This window comes from Suricata suricatta, chromosome 11 (assembly GCF_006229205.1).
Source record: "Suricata suricatta isolate VVHF042 chromosome 11, meerkat_22Aug2017_6uvM2_HiC, whole genome shotgun sequence".
Classification (NCBI taxonomy): domain Eukaryota; kingdom Metazoa; phylum Chordata; class Mammalia; order Carnivora; family Herpestidae; genus Suricata; species Suricata suricatta.
Genome location: NC_043710.1, coordinates 1547697 through 1562657, shown reverse-complemented (window position 1 = coordinate 1562657; position 14961 = coordinate 1547697). Strand labels below are relative to the sequence as shown.

The window sequence follows — 14961 nt, the reverse complement described above, 5'->3', positions numbered from 1 at the left end:
ACACGTCATAGGATGACAGGATGTTCTCAGGGAAAAGCAGATAACACACATTTGTTTGAACCGGTAGTAAATCTCACAACTAAGAAGAGAGCAGGATGTTTTCAGTGAGGAGCAGACAGCAAACACATTCTATAACAATGACGCTAAGATTCAGTCATAGACAGGGCTAGGAGGCATTCTACCTGGCTCACAGGAGGAAGAATATATTCCCGATGGTTAGTAAGTAAACCTTTTGTCCACCTTGTTCTTTGATGTTGGAGGTGTAAGCCCCACAGGTGCCCTAGATGTGTGGCCTTTGCATGTGAGTTTAAGTGGTAACTCCTCTTACCCATCGTCACAATGGGCACCAATTAGCTACGTATGCGCAGTAGCTTGTGCCTGGCTCCTGTTGGTTTCTGTTTCCTAAGTTAGGCTTTCTATCTCCGGGCCAGAGTAAATATTATTGTGTTCTTTAACCCCCTTTATTATCCATGTCATGAGTTTGTGAAGCTCAATAGAAAAACCTTTCGACAAACATCTGCTGTGCCTTGTTTAGCTTCCTCTTCACAGAGGTGGGAATATGCTTCCTCCCATGAGGTTTCTGGGGAATATCGGCCTGATTTGGAGCATTGTGAGGCCTCATCAATAGCAACAGGCTTAATTTCACACGAGCAGTGGAAGGAGACACCAGTTTCCACCCCTGTGGCAGGAGCCTTGCAACGTCTACCACTTCCTTACTGTGGCCATGTCATCCAGCAAGGCCGGTGGGGCTCCCAGCAGGTGGCCACGATCAGGGGCGGCTAGACGGAACCGAGAGAGGTAGTTGGGAGCGGCCTGGGACCTGGGAGGTCTACGGTGCCCTCTCGCATCCCCAGAGGTCCTGCCTTCGGCCCTGGCACCTGTGAACACCCTACCGGAAGCATGGGGTTCCACCAGAGATGCGAGGTTCCCAGGGGGCCGCCTGCCGCAGCAGGAGCCCTTGCCGGCGGTGAGCGCCCCGGCCAAGGCAAGGAGGAAGTCAGGGGGTGTCAGCCCGAGAAGACAGGCCTGCCTCACTGGCTCGGAGGTGAAGGCCTCGCACGAGAAGTGGAGGTGGCGCACTGAGCCTGGAGGTGGGGGCTCCCCGATCCTGCGGCCCGTGGGGAGCCCGGACCAGCTCGGCCCAGGGCTCTGCCCGTCAAGCCTGCCCGTGGCTTCTCTGCTCTGACCACTCCCCAGTCTGTTCCCACGGAGTCTGACAGTGACCCCAGGTCCCTTTGTCTGCTGAGACGGAGCGGGCCTCCTTCCCGGGCCCTCTGCGCTGCGGTAGCAGGCACCTCCCCGACCCCTTGGAAGGCTCAGTCTGGGCCGACTCGCCTCTGTGCGGAGACAGGTGGCAGGACAGGTGGTTGAAGCAGCCTCAGCTGGTCCTGGAGGAGCCCAGGGCCCTCCGAGGGCCCGCTTGCACCCAGGCCCCCAGGCGGCCATCAGGAACGTCCACTTCGGTGAGCTGATGGAGCGTGGCCACCCCCACCCCCGCACCCCCAGGGAGCGTCTGAAGAAGCCAGGCTCCTGGGACCGGCAGCCACGGGTGCTGAGAGGCAGAGGGGACTGTGAGGCTGTTCTAGAATGCACCAGGCCGGGGCAGGATGCCTGCACAGGGAGCGGCCTGGAAGGCTAGAGTGAGCGGCTGGGTCGGTGATCACCGACGGGCCAGAAGGGGCTTCTTGGCTGCTGAGTGTGGGTCCCCCTGCCCCTTGTGCACGGGGAGCCCTGGGGCCTGGGACTAGTTCAGGGCCTAGCAGCACCCATCTCCCGGGGTTGGTGGAGGCAGCTCTTGTAAGGCTGGGTCTCGGTGAGGAGTGTGGTGAAGAGGGGCGTCCCTGTGGGGCTGTAGGGGTGCGTGCTGGCCTAGCGGCCCCCCTCCCTCAGCGTGGCCAGCCACCCCCAAAGAGCCTGCCCTAGAGGACAGCCTGGGTCCAGGGTCCCAGCGGCCCAGGAGCGGCAGGGACATCCGGGGGTGGGGAGGGGCAGCGCCCCCTGGCCCGTGAGCACCCAGACTCGGGTACCTGCCTCTGTCTGCCCCGGGGCTGTGGAGGCGGCGGGCGGGCCTACCTGCGGCTCAGGGTGTATTTGCCCCTGCGGTCCAGGCTGCTGCCTGTGCGAATGGCGAACCAGAGGAAGGAGCTGAGCCCCATGGCGTACACCTGGGGGGAGGAAGGGTGTGGGCGCTGCGGGGCTCCCGCCCGTCTCGGAGGTGGGCACCATCCCCCCCAGACTGCCTTCCCGGGGTCAGCGGCCTCCTCTTTGGTTCCCTGCAGACGGGGAGCCCCGAGGTTGCCCCGGCCCGGAGATGCTGGCCTGGCGCTGCCCCGTCTGCCCTTGCATTGGGGTGGGGGCCCTGTGGATGCAGGGGCCGGGGGGGGGGGCAGGGGTGCCAAGGGAGGGCGCGTGTACCATGGAGGCCAGGCCGATGCCAGTGAGGATGGAGGCGATGTGTCCGTACGTCCTCAGGGAGCTCCTGATCCCCACCAGGCAGTCCTGAGCAGAGAGCAGCTCATGAAGCGCCCGCTCTCACTTCCCCTCCCCTGCCCAGGGTCAAGGGCCCACCTAAGCCAAATGCTGGGGTGCTGGGGAGTCGGCGGGGCCCGGGAGCTCTGGGGAGAGGCATCTCAAACAGGTGAACACCAGTGGGAGGCAGTAGACCCCCACGGGGACTGGAGGTGGCCCCCCCCAGGGCTCAGCACGTGCCTTTCTTAGGCGACCTCTGAGCAGCCCGAGCCGGGTCATGCGTCTGGCTGCCGTGGGCGGGCTGGCTCTCCCTCACTCCCTGGCCCAGGGCTGGGTGCAGAGCCTCTGTGAGGGGGGCCCAGGGGTGCCGGCGAACGGGAGGGGCAGAGAAAACGCTGGTGGAGAGGCATGGGGTCCTGGGCCGCGCCGGCCTCCTCGCTCCATCCCCGGCTCCCAGCGCCTCCCCAGGGCATGGCCTCTGCAGAGGCTCTCTCTCCAGGAAAAGGAAGGTGACCGTCCCACCTCTGAACCACTCACATGGTGGCATTTGGTTTTGGGGAAGATGCTGGCATCTGGGGCAGGTGGGGAGGTTGCTCTGAAGGCTGGGAGGCAGGAGGGAGGCTGGCCTGCTGTCTGTCTGTGCATCTATCTGTCCATATGTTTGCTGGGCCCAGTGCTGCCGCCTGCGCCCCTGCCCTGGCCGGAGTCCTGCCCTGCTCACCCCTGGGCCGCAGGACTGGCTTCAGCTGCCTGGAGGCGGGGGCCTCTGGCCCCCAGAGCTCTGGGCCACGACGCTGCAGCCTGGGTGCCCTGGGGTGCAGGGGGGGAGGGGACCGGCCCTGGATCAGCCCCACTGCCCCTGTGGGGGTCAGACCACCAGCCAGGACTCACCCCAGCCCCTCCCTGCGCGCTCCCAGGGCAGCTCCAGAGCCCATGCCCACCCTCTGAGGCCTTTCCAGTGGGGACCCCACCATCCTGGAGGGTCGCAAAGCAGTCCCTCACCCAGCTTTGCAGATGGGCACCTGAAGCCTCTCCTGGGGTGGCAGGAAGCCCCCTGCCGGGCCCTGTGAGCCCTCCTTTGCCCTCACTCCTCCCCTGCACACCGCCCATTGGCGCTGTGTTGGCTCCCTCCCTCGCTGGGCCTGGAGCCATTTGCATCCTCCTGTCTGTTTCTTGGAGGGCGGCCAGGAGCCTCTGGCCCACAGATAGGGGTGGGTTTGTTTCCCGGACATGGGGGAGGGGAGCGGGGAAGGCGGTGGGTTGGGGGAGGGCTGGGGGGTGGTCGGAGGGAGGGCCAGGCCCCTCTCTGGGGAGGAAGGGACTTCCCTGCTTCTGTTGCTGAAGCCCTTGGGCGGCTGACTGTGGCCAAGCTGACCCTCCATGCGCCTCCCTCCATGAACGCCCTTCCGGCTCCTTGGGGAGGAGCCCCCTTCCCGATCAGGGTCTGTCTTCCACCGCCTTCTGTGCTTCTGGAGGCTTCTGAGGGCAGGCCTGGCCTTGTGGAGCCCTGAGCTGAAAGTGTGCGAGGCGGTGGTGTCCTGATCAGAGCCTGGGGCCGAGTCCAGCCCTCCGCGCCCTGTCCGGGAGCCCTGCAGCGGCTGGTGGGGGTCCCGCTCCCCGCTCCCCTCCTCACCTGTCTGGCGGCCTCCTCCCCAGGACACAGACTGGCCTCCGCGTCCCCCAAGAGGCCGAAAGGAGAGGTCTTCCCACAGCACTGGAACTGCAAGGGCACAGAGGGGCGGGTTTGCTCTCCGGGGTGGGGGACCTGGCCCCCTCTACCCGGGGGGGGGGGGCAGCCCTGTCAGAGGAGGTCCGCTAAGTGTGGGCGGCAAGCGGTCACCACAGCCGCCTGCCCAGGGCACAGCACAAGCGCCCAGCCTGGCCTCTCAGGCTGGGACCCTGAGGCCACCAGGCCTGCTTATTCTGTGCTGTCACCAACTTGAAATCTTCCATCATTGTTTATGAGAAGCCTTCTTCATTTCGCTTCGGCCACCCCCCCCAAATTAGGATGCCAGCCCTGCCCAGGCCGCCCCTGACCACCACCAAGAGGGCGAGGGTGTCAGTGGCCTGCGTCCCGGGACCCCCTGCCCCGCGCCTGGCCCCGGCTGACTGGCTCGGGGGGGCACCCTGTACCCATTTTCTGGGTTGTGATCCACCTGGAGAGGCCGAGCATCCCAGAGCTGCCTGATGAGAAGGAGCCCCCCCCCCCGCCCCACCCCTGCACACTCACCGTGTCCTGAATGGCTGCCAGCTGCTGCCGCACGGTGCTGGGCCCGCTCCTCACCGCCTGGTCATACACCAGGTCGTAGGCGTCCAACACGGCGTCCTCCACCTGCACCGAAAGCATCTCGGGAAGGGCCTCTGTGCCGGTGAAGCCCCTTCCCGAGGAGGAGGGATGGGGCGGGGGCATGTGCCTTCCAAATAGCCCCTCCTCCTTCCAGCAGGCACAGGCCCCTGAGGGCTCCTGGGAGGCCGGTCACAGTGGTCCCCCAGGCTGAAGCCTGGGGATCTCTCCCCACAGGAATGGCCACTAATGCCACAGTCCTGCCCTGGGGACAGGGGTCTGCATGATAAGCCAGAGTCCTGAGCCCCGCTCACCTCCTGCTCTGATCTTTTCGAGCATAGAGGGCCTAGTGGGGGGAAGCGTCGCCCTCCTTCTGTGGATCTGGAAGTAGGGGTGAGGCGGGGAAGGCCCCTGCCAGGAGCTCAGCCCCCAGCGATGGGCTAAGTCTCTCCCCAGAGCCACCGGCTGGGTCCCGGAGAGCCTGGGCAGCTGGGCTCCGGGGAAGGCCTTTGACTGAGAAGCCACGGGCATCCAGGGCCGGCTCTGAGCAGACGAGGCAGATAATGGAGATGGAAGGCGTGGACAGGGGCCCCGCCGGGCTGTCTCCCCTCCACACCCCGGCATCACCCGGACCTCACTGCCTCCACGTTCCTGAGCACCTTCTGCCTCTGCTCACCCTGTTCCCCCAAACCTAAAAGCCCACCCCTTGTCAAATTAGTGCTTCAGAGACAAACTGGAATCTCACCTCCTTCCGGAAGGCTTCCCTGACTGCTCTGGAGTCGATGGTCTCCTGGCACGGGCTTCATTGAGGTGCCCTGGCCTATGATGCCTCCTGACCCTTCTTAGTGACCCTGAGCCCTCCCTTGCCCCTCTCTCCACCCCGTGCTGTTGTCACGTCTACAGCTGGGACACAGTGATGGCTGCTCAGGGCTGTCCCCAGGGGCTGGGGGTCAATGGATGACCCATGCCTGCTCTGGCCACTCACACATGCTCCTGGAAAAGGTGGCAGCCCTGCTGGCGGCCCGGAGGACGGGGTAGGCGGGCCACAGTGGCTCTCTTACCCGGCATGTCCAAGGCTCCCGCTGAGCCAGAGGGACATTTGTCAACCCCTCCGCACCCCCTTCTGGCCCTCAGGGACCCTCCCCTTGAAACACTGCCCTGCAAGTCATCTCAAACTGGCTCAGCTGATTTCTAGCTAACCGGCCGGGAGGTGGGCAGTGCCCTGGGCCAGCGGGCAGGCGCCAGGCTGGCCAGGCCACAGCAGGGTCTGGCTAGTGGCCTTCTCTCCGCCTCTGGTATACCTCCAGGTATAAAATAAAGGGGAACCCAGGAAGCCACTGTGTCCTCATGGGAGGGCGTCCCTGTGAGTCTGGGGGCCTCGGCGAGTGGGTGAGCGACTGAGGCAAGGAGCCAGCCTGACCGGCCTCGGGTTGCGTCTCCCGGCCAGGGCCCAGGGAGGAGCCAGGCGGCCCGCGCCGGCTCTCAGGACTGTCGTCTCCCACAGGAAGAGAAGAGCACGTGCGGAGTGGGGTCTGTCCCCATGGCCCCAGAAGCGGGAGGCACGAGCCCCTGCTTGGGGCAAAGCCACGCCCTCACCCCAGACGCCAGGGCCTGGCAGTGGGGGCTGGGCTGGACTCCTCCCACAGGCCTGGGCTTCTGCGCCCTTTACTGGGCTTGGGGGTGCTCTGGGGGCCGAGGCCTTGTTTCCCCCTGAGAAAACTGGGGTGGACCAGGCGGTCTCAGAGGCCTCTGTGCTTCCTGCTGGGGCCCCCCTCCTTGAGCCTGACCTTCAGGACCCCGGGGGTGCCCCTAGGATGGGCTTGGAGCCACAGGCGTGGAGGGGATCTTGGGGTCCCTGAACTCTCACCCCCCCCAAGACAGCGCGCCTCTCAGATTCCCACCTGGTCACAGGGGGTGACCCCAAATGATGCGAGGTGGGGGGCTGTTCAGGATAAACTTCAGGCAGGAAGGGCGAAGAGGCATTGGCTCAGGCAGTGTGCCTGGACTGGGACCCCTGGGCCTGAGCACCTCCTCTCCAGAAGGGCATGACCCTCACACCTGGCCTTGGCCCAGCCCCCTCCATCCGGGGACCGCGTGAGGGAGAAACCAGGCCCATATCCGAGGGCAAGGGAAGCCAGGACTGGAGAGGCCCAGCACACACCTGACGGCACACAGTCTCCTGACCCCGCTGCCCCTGGGACCCTCGGTCTCCTGCCTGACCATCTTCGGAGGCAACAGGGACGCCGGGGCTGCTGGGACTTGGGACAGAGGCAAGAAACCCCGGCTTGTCCCCGGCTGCCTGCCAGGGTTTTGCCAGAAACCGAGTTTGCCCTTGGGGAGCACACGGAGAAACTGAGGCAGGTGGGAGGAGGGACCGCAGAGAGTCAGGCAGGCGGGGCCTAAGCGGCAGGATGGTCAGGCCCTGGGTGTGGTCCCATCCGCCTGCGCAGAGGCTCGGGGCCCGGTCACCGCCCAGCCAGGGGCCGGCTGCTCCCCCTGGCGGCCCTCAGCTCCGCCTCAGCTCTGGATTCAGACAGACCTTCTGCAGGAGCAGAGAGCCGGCCCTGCGCCCCCGGGGCTCGTCCCCGCCCACTCAGGGCCTCATCCCCGCCCACTGGGGTCCGGCCCCGCCCCCTGGGCTTCGAGCCCGGCTCCTGCATGCTCTCTGGGGGCCGGGGCGCTGGTGACCGAGTAGTCCTGGAGCTGGGGCCTCCCCTCAAACCCCAAACTGGGACGGCCCCTCACACCCGGAGCGGGCCACACCCTGCTGAGACAGCAAGTCCGGGGACAACAGCTGTGGGGACATGACGGGAAGGAAGGAGTCGCCTCCGGCCGGGGTCCGTCCCCACCGTCCCCAGGGGCGTCACCGCCCCTCACTACCAACTCGCAAGCCCTGGGGAAGAGCCCACCCGGGAAGTGCCCTCAGGAGGGCAGCCTCGCCCCTCCACGGCCTCCCACCGCCCCTGCTCCGGGGATAAGGCCTGGACGCCGGCCGGGCTGCTGGGCCAGTGCCCCCAACACAGGCCTGGCCAGTCAACCCCTCAGGTCCGCTGCCCCTCCCCCCGGCTCCTTGCCCCCTTCCCAACACGCGGCCCCTTCTTAGGGCCTGGGGGGTTCCGAGGCCTGTAGTGGGGAGCTCCTGTCCCCGCCCCCGAGTGGTCCCTCCCCGTGGAGGGCCTGACTTCACCTGGTGCAGGGGCTGCCACTGTGTGACCGGGGCAGGGTGGCACTCACCTGGGTGGGGTTGTGGAACTTCCAGACGGCCACCTGCACCAGGGCGCAGAAGCCCAGCGCAAAGCACAGGAAGCCCTGGGCAGAGGGGACGCGGTCACCTGTGTGGCCTGGCCAGCCACCTCAAGGGCATGGGGCACGCGCGGGCCGAGGGCTGCAGGCACACTGTTTTCAGCCCTTCTGGCACGTTTGGGGAATTCTTCCCCTGTTGGCTCCTTCTGGCTCGTGGGGGGTGGTGGCAGAGCCACATCCCCCCACCCCCAGGGAGGAGGCAGCCCCTGGGATGGTGGGAACCCCTGCCCGGGGGGCTGCTTCCGGGGGCGGCGCCGAGCTGGGCTGGGGATCCGGGAGAAGACGCTTCCCCTTTACAGGAGGTCAGCTGGGTGGAGCGGCTCTGGCACAGGGGTTGGGGGGTGGGGGGCTTCCGCAGGCTCCTTTGTTTTTGCTTTCTGGACCGTGCCTCTGGGTCAAGCCCCAGCCTCTGCGGCTCTGGCCGTAAGGAGCTGGGGCAGCCGGGGCACCCCGAGGTAGGGGGAGTCCAGCAGAGGGCCCCCCCCCCCCGGCTCCCTGGGGCCCCAGCACTGGAGGAGATGGAGTTCTCTGGGGGAAAGTCCTTCCATCTCCAGCCCCCCACGGTGCCCTCCTTTCTCTGACTTGGCGGTCGGAGCTGTCAGCCCCTGAGAAACGGGCACGACCCGAGCTTTCGTGGACAGCTTCAGAGGGTCACCGCAGACTACCTGCCGCCCCCGGGACATCGCCCCCACCCGGAGCTTGACCGGCCCCCCGCGTGCCGGTGACCCTCGGCCCCGGGTCTCGGGCCAGGTCTCCTGGAGTCCTGGGCAGTCTAGCCGGCGGCCACGGGTCACAGCCCAGGCGCCGGAGGCCTGACACGTGTGTGGCCCTCCTCCCCGCCGCACTGGCTTTGTGACGGCACCGCGACTGCATGGGGGGCGTCACTGGCCCAGCAGACACTGGGCCCTCCCTGGACTGTCCGCAGCCTCGGGCAGACTGCGGCCGGCTTCTCCCCACCCAGCGGCCGCCTCGCTAAGGGTGACACCCAGGAGAATCGATGGCCACTGGAATAGACAGATGCCCGCAGACACAGACACGGGACGCTGGCCTGGTCGGGGCAGGACAAAGAACAGTCCATGCCAGGGGCCTCCGCCAGGCGCCGGGAAGGAGCAGGCCACCCACATCAGTCCCCAAACTTGGTACCAGCACAGGGGCCTCTGGCTCTGCTCTGGGGTGGTGGGCTGGCTGGCAGCCCCCCGCCTTCGCCTGCTGCCTCCTGCCCGCCTGTCCTGAGGACGGCTCCACCTTCCTCCCCCCTCCTCATCCCTCTTCCTCCTCCTCCTCTTCCCCTCCCTCTCTTCCTCTTTCTCCATCTCTCCTCCTCCTCTCCTCCTTCCTCCCCTCCCTCCTCCCCTCCTCCTCCCCCTCCTCCCCCTGTCTTCCTTCTCCTCCTCCCTGACTGGCCGAAGGCCTCCTTTCTCCATCTGGAAACCATCGAAGCACTGCCTCCCAGGCTGGAGGCCCTGAGCCAGCTCAGGGGACCAGCATTTTCCAGAAATCACTTCACTCCTCAGGAGAGAGCACGTCACCTCCCTCCCTCCACCGCCTGCCTGCAGAGAGGGCCTCAGGCGGCCCCAGGCCCACCTCAGCTCCCCAAGGGCCTGCAGGGCCTGGAGCTGCTGGGTGCCGCCAGCCCAGCCCCAGCATTTGCTTTCTCTAAATAAAATAAATAAAAACAGGAATAAATCAGCCACCCTTTAGGCCATGCTCAGGCTCCAGCAGCCGAACAAGCTGGTTCATTTCCTGATCCGAGGCCTGTGTGGGGCTAGGCCGGAGGAGGCGGGGGCGGTAGGGGTCCCCCTGCTTGCTGGTCTCTCCGCACGCGCTGCTCCGGGCACCACGTGCACGCAGGTGCAGGCGCAGGGGCGGCTCTGGGCGCGGGGCCCTCGGGGGCTGCTGGGGGCCCAGGCTGGGGGTGGGGGTCGCAGGTGGCTGTCGGGGCAGTCCCCGTGTTCCTGACCCCTGCCCACAGGCCAGAGCGGAAGGCGCCCCGGAGGAGCTGGGCCCGGAAGCACAGCCTGGGGCTGGGGACGCCTGGAGCGGATGCCCGGAGCGTGAACTGCGGGACTGGAGCGCCTTCCGCCTCCTGAAGCTGCACGGCTTCGGTCCGGCGCCATGGCGCCCCCTGGCGGCCGGTGCGCGGGCCTCTCCGGGCGGGCCCCCAGCCTTAGGGCTCCGCTGGGGGTGGGGGGGGGACAAGCTGCCTGTCAGCTCCCGGAGCCGGCCCCCCGGCTGCTGGCCACACAGACGGACCGCACACGCCAGCGCCCCGGCCCCCCAACCTCACGCCGGCCCTGCCTACCAGCCAGCAGGGTCTCAGTCCCCCCCCCACCCGCCAGCCCACCCGGGATCACAGCTTAAGGAGATGACTGTGTCCCTACAAACCAGGAGTCATTCCACAGACAGCTGACACAGGCTGGGTGGAGAGTCCTGGCAGCCCTCCGGGAGGCGGGGGGGTCAGCCCCTGGGCTGGCGCCCCCAAGAACCCCTCACGGGGTGGGGGCGGGGTCTGCAGGAGCAGAGGGCTGGGAGCAGGAGAGGGTGGCTGGAGGGGGGAGACGGGGCCTGGGAGACCCACGGGGCTGCAGGGAGCGGAAGGGGCTCCCGGTTTAGAAGGGCAGCGAGTCGACTGTTTCTCCGCTACCCCCCTTTCCCCCCAGTTACTCTGTGGCCCCCCCTTATGTCGGAGTAAACCAAAGGAGCCAGGTTCTCACTCCAAGGGGGAAGCAAGAAGCTTCGTGGGTCTCGCCCTGCGGGCCTAGGCTCCAAGCACCTACTGACACCTAGGAAGAACCGAGTCCCGGAGCTCCGGGCGGTGGGCTGTGGAGTTGCCGCGCGGGCAGGCCTGGCTGCGGCTCACCCTGACCAGACCCCCCTGGATTCCTGAGGAAACACGTACCCCTGGCCCCCTTTCCAGTGAAAGCCCCGAGTGACAGAGACTCGCTTTCCTCTCCTTTCCGAGTCTCCCAGACACTCTGACCCCATTCGGTAACTGTTGTCACTTTCACGCTCGCCTTTGACTTCGATCCCGGAGGAGCCGAGGACCCTCTGGCCGGCTCTGTGGACCCCGTCTGGGTCCTCGCCCGGCCTGCCTCTGGCAACTGGACTTTCTGCCAGGCGGGCCGCAGAGTCCCGGAAGGCCCCAGGCTGGGGCAGGGGGATGTGCCAGCGGCCGTGGGAGCAGGCGAGAGCCCAGGTCCCTTAGGGGAGGAGGGCTCACACCAGAGGGGCAGGACAGACAGGCCTACGGGTGATCCGGCCAGCAGAGGGGTGTGGGCGGCACGTCCCTGCCTCTCCCGGTCTCCTCGTAACAGGAAACGGAAGCTGGTTCCCAGAGCCTCCAGTCTAACAGAACGGTACCCCCGGGCCCTTGGCAATGGCTCCCAGGCCTGGGAGGGCCGACTGCCTTTCTCAGTCCCCTGGATGATGGCGTGAAGTAGGCCTGGCAGACGGGCCCTGGCTGGCCCAGGGAGATGGGGGTCCCTGCTGGCGCACAGCCTTCGGGCCACTGTCTCTATCCGGACACTGGGGGCTGCTCCCAGTCCCGCCGGCTCTGGATCCCGTCCCAGGGGTGGGGGGCTGGGGGCAGGGAGAACTCACCGCTGCCATCAGGCCCCCGGCCTCCCTCACAGTGGCGACAGCACCCAGCACGGCTCCCAGGGTCAGGAGCCCGGCCAGGCTGATGCTGGTGCAGAAGGCTGGGTGGGGAGAGAGAGGAGGAGGTTAGGGGTGCCCAGGACGGGGGTCCCCGAGTAAGCAGGGCCTGTGTCTGAAATCTGACCTAAGGGTACACTTGGGGGGTGGGCTTCTGGGAGCTCGGAATAGGTCCACGAACCGCTCCGGCAGGGATGTGGCGCCCGCCACCCACCCCCTCTCCTCCCAGTGCTCAGAGGCCCGAGGCCCTGCCCCCACTCCTGCTTTCCTGCAGCCGCCCGGACTATCTCAGAAGCCGCCAGGCAAGTGTGGGGTGTCTTATCAGTCCAGGCTTGAGCCCCAGGCTTCCTGCCCCAGGATTCTGGCTTCAGAGCAAAAAGCCTATGGGGCAGGAGGCCTGGGGCTGGAACCACAGCCTGATCCTGTGGGCCTCAGTTTCCCCCACGGCTGCCTTCCTTGGCATCCTGTGCTCTTGCCTGAGACCAAGCCCCAGAGTGTAGTCAGGTCCGGGCCCCTTTGATCTGGAGCAACTCCTCCAGGACACAAGGCCGCCTGCGTGCCACGTGACAGTCCCACCTGTCCCCCAGGCCCCCAGGGGAGGACGGGAGACCTAGGGAGAAGCCGAGGCTGTGTCCCAGGCCCCCGCTCCGCCCAGTGGAGAAGGACCCGGGGGTGGCCCTCTATCCCGACCCACTGTGCGGCCCAGCCTGGCCCCCCCCAGGAGGCCCCCGCCATGGCCTTTGCACCTGAGCCCCCCCGCTCCCCCAACAGGACATCACTTACCCCAGCGGCGTGTGGCCTCATAGGGGGTCCTGTCTGAGGATGCACGGCCGATGACAGCAAAGTGGGCCCCGAAGTAGCTGCCAGCTGCCAGGGTGGCCATAGAAAGGCCCAGGAGCTGGGGGTGGGGCAGACCCGCAGCGCGGGGGCAGGGCTGGGTGCCGATGGGGTCCCAGGGAGTGGGGCTGGGTGTCCTGGGCCGCCTGACCAACCTCTCTCGGCTTCAGACTCTCACTTGACAGGCTCACCTTTTCCCAGACACCCCGCGGCACACACAGACGGCCCGACACACACGCCGCCACATGCACATTCATTGTCCGGCTGCTGCCAGGACCCAGAACCTTGGATAATTCTGTCTGCACAGCAGAGGATGGGTCCACCTCACCCCTAGCAGCCCCCTCCCCCCGCTGCCCCCTGCCCCTCTCTGACCTGCCCCCACAGTCACCTGCCAGGAGTCCACCACCAGGGGCCCCCAGTGCATGTCCCAGAGCCAGGATAGGACAGCAGGGTAGCGGGGAGCCACAGTCCCAGAGGTCCAGTAACACGGCCCACCCCCCACCCTTCCCACCTGACCAGCCTGTTACCAAGACAAAGGAGCTGGTGACCAGCATCTGGCATTTGGCCACCCTGACTCGACTCCGGCACTGCATGGTGGCCTTCTCTGGTCCCTTCTCCTCTTCCCTCCTTCCTTCCTCCCCCTACTCCTCCCCGCTCACTGTGGTTTCCAGCTGGGCGGGGGCCTCTGACCACAGCTGCCGCCCAGGAGGTAGGTTGCATCTCCGTGTTTGTCAGCACACCCAGAGAACTGAGCCTCTGGCTGCCCTGGAGGACACAAAGGCAGGCCGGCAGGGGAGGGGTGGTGCAGCCAGCTCCTGCCTCGCCCTGCTGTCCCCCAGCCGCACCCAAGGCACCAGGACCTCTGGAGGGGTCTGAGGCTTGCCCCCGAGAGTGCAGCCTTGCTCTTGTGGCCTCCGAGCACATCCTGGGAGGAGGTGAGAGGAGGTAGTGCGTAGAGAAGGTGCCCGCATAGGGAGTGAGCTTCCCGTCTTGGGAGCAGGCGAGCAGAAGCCTGCCTCAGGCCCGGTTCTGGGAGGAATGTGGGGACAGGATCTAATCCCAACGTCAGTGCTGGCGTCTCATCTCGTGAAACGCCATTTGAAAGGTTCTGTGATGACAAAATATTTGGAAAGGGAATTTGGTTCTCAAGGCCTCCGTGGTACAAAGGAGTAATTTGGGGCAGACCCTCTGGAGGGCACCACGTGCCCAGCTGGGGGGCCCAGGGAGGCCTTGTCAGAACCCCAGCCTGTGACTGAGTGATGCAAACCCGACATGAGGCCGGCCACAAACTCAGGTGGGGCCGCGTCCCCCGGAGGGGACACCTGGGCAAACCACCGTCTCAGGCCTTGTCATGGCCGGCTTGTACCACGGGGCCACTGCTGTGCTGCTGGCGGAGGCGGGACTGACCCGGCGGGCGGGGGGCTCACCTCTGTGCTGGGCCAGCTCCCTCCCTGTGTCTCTGGTGTGGGGTCCCCCCTGGACACTGGGGGCCTCAGCACGGGAGGGGCCGCCCCGACAGCTGCAGGTGAGGTCACCCCTTGGCCTCTGGAAACCAGCCACCCTGGCCATCCCCTCCCCCCACCCCCCACCAAGAGCAGGGGCAGCCGGGACCCCTCCACCATCCCAGCGCCCCCAGGCCCTCCACTCAGGTCCTAGGAGCACCACCCCCGGGGTCTGCAGAGGCACAAGGGCATCTCCGATGCCATGTGTCTGTGGCACCGCTCCAGACGGAGCCCAGGTGTGACCGAGGGGCGGCAGGAGTGAAAGCGCAGGACGCCGGGTGCACCGCTGTCTCCTCGAGGTCCGCCGCTCGCCGCTGTCACTTTTCTCCAACTTTGGTGAGAAAGACAGTGCCTGGCAGCCTCGTGAGATGCAGGGAGGTGACCCTGTTCCCTGCCGGCGCCCAGGTGCCTCTGCGCTGAGGCTGGAGAAGGGCTTTTGGGGCCGGGCCTGGGCTCCTGCCCTGCCCTGCTGAGCGCACGCTGCACACCGGGCACTCTGCCCGGATGACCTCGCGTGTCCTCTCCTCCCGGTGCCGGATCCCTCGTGGGCAGGACGCAAGGCCCCCGGGTTGGACCCTCCACAGACCAGGCTCTGACCACAGCCCCTTCTCCCCCTACCACATGTGCCCCGGCACCCCCCACCCTCAGGCGCCAGAGGAAGAGCATCTGGAGAAGAAGCCCCCACCCTCCCGGCTACCCGGCCTCAGCCACTCGCCCATCGCCTCCAGGCACCCGGGTGGCCACTGACCTGCGGGAGCCTCGAGGGGGCCTGAAGCGGCAGGCCGATCCCGGAGGGCGGGCCCCGCGGGACACTGCCGTCTGTGCCCTCGGACCCCCACCGCGAGCCAGCCCGGGCTGTCCCCTGCTCTCTTTCCCACGGACGATGCCGGGTGCGTGGGGGAGCGCTTGCAC

The 14961-nt window shown here is 66.7% G+C and overlaps 1 protein-coding gene across 5 annotated transcripts in view; it reads right to left on the bottom strand.

Annotated features, from left to right (window-relative positions):
* TSPAN32 (tetraspanin 32) overlaps positions 1 to 13166 on the bottom strand; it is a 15697-nt gene extending 2531 nt beyond the window's left edge. For 2 of the 5 annotated variants that reach the window (XM_029914957.1, XM_029914956.1), the window contains exons 1-9: positions 13075 to 13166; positions 12494 to 12608; positions 11657 to 11754; positions 7988 to 8062; positions 4700 to 4801; positions 4103 to 4189; positions 2416 to 2499; positions 2074 to 2165; positions 3 to 1337 (exon numbers count right to left, since the gene is read on the bottom strand). In XM_029914957.1, the coding sequence (XP_029770817.1) occupies positions 1157 to 1337; positions 2074 to 2165; positions 2416 to 2499; positions 4103 to 4189; positions 4700 to 4801; positions 7988 to 8062; positions 11657 to 11754; positions 12494 to 12608; positions 13075 to 13140 (900 nt within the window). In that variant the 5' untranslated portion in view covers positions 13141 to 13166 and the 3' untranslated portion in view covers positions 3 to 1156. The other 3 variants (XM_029914958.1, XM_029914955.1, XM_029914959.1) reach the window with 3 other exon arrangements.
* Between the last annotated feature and the right edge of the window lie 1795 nt (positions 13167 to 14961).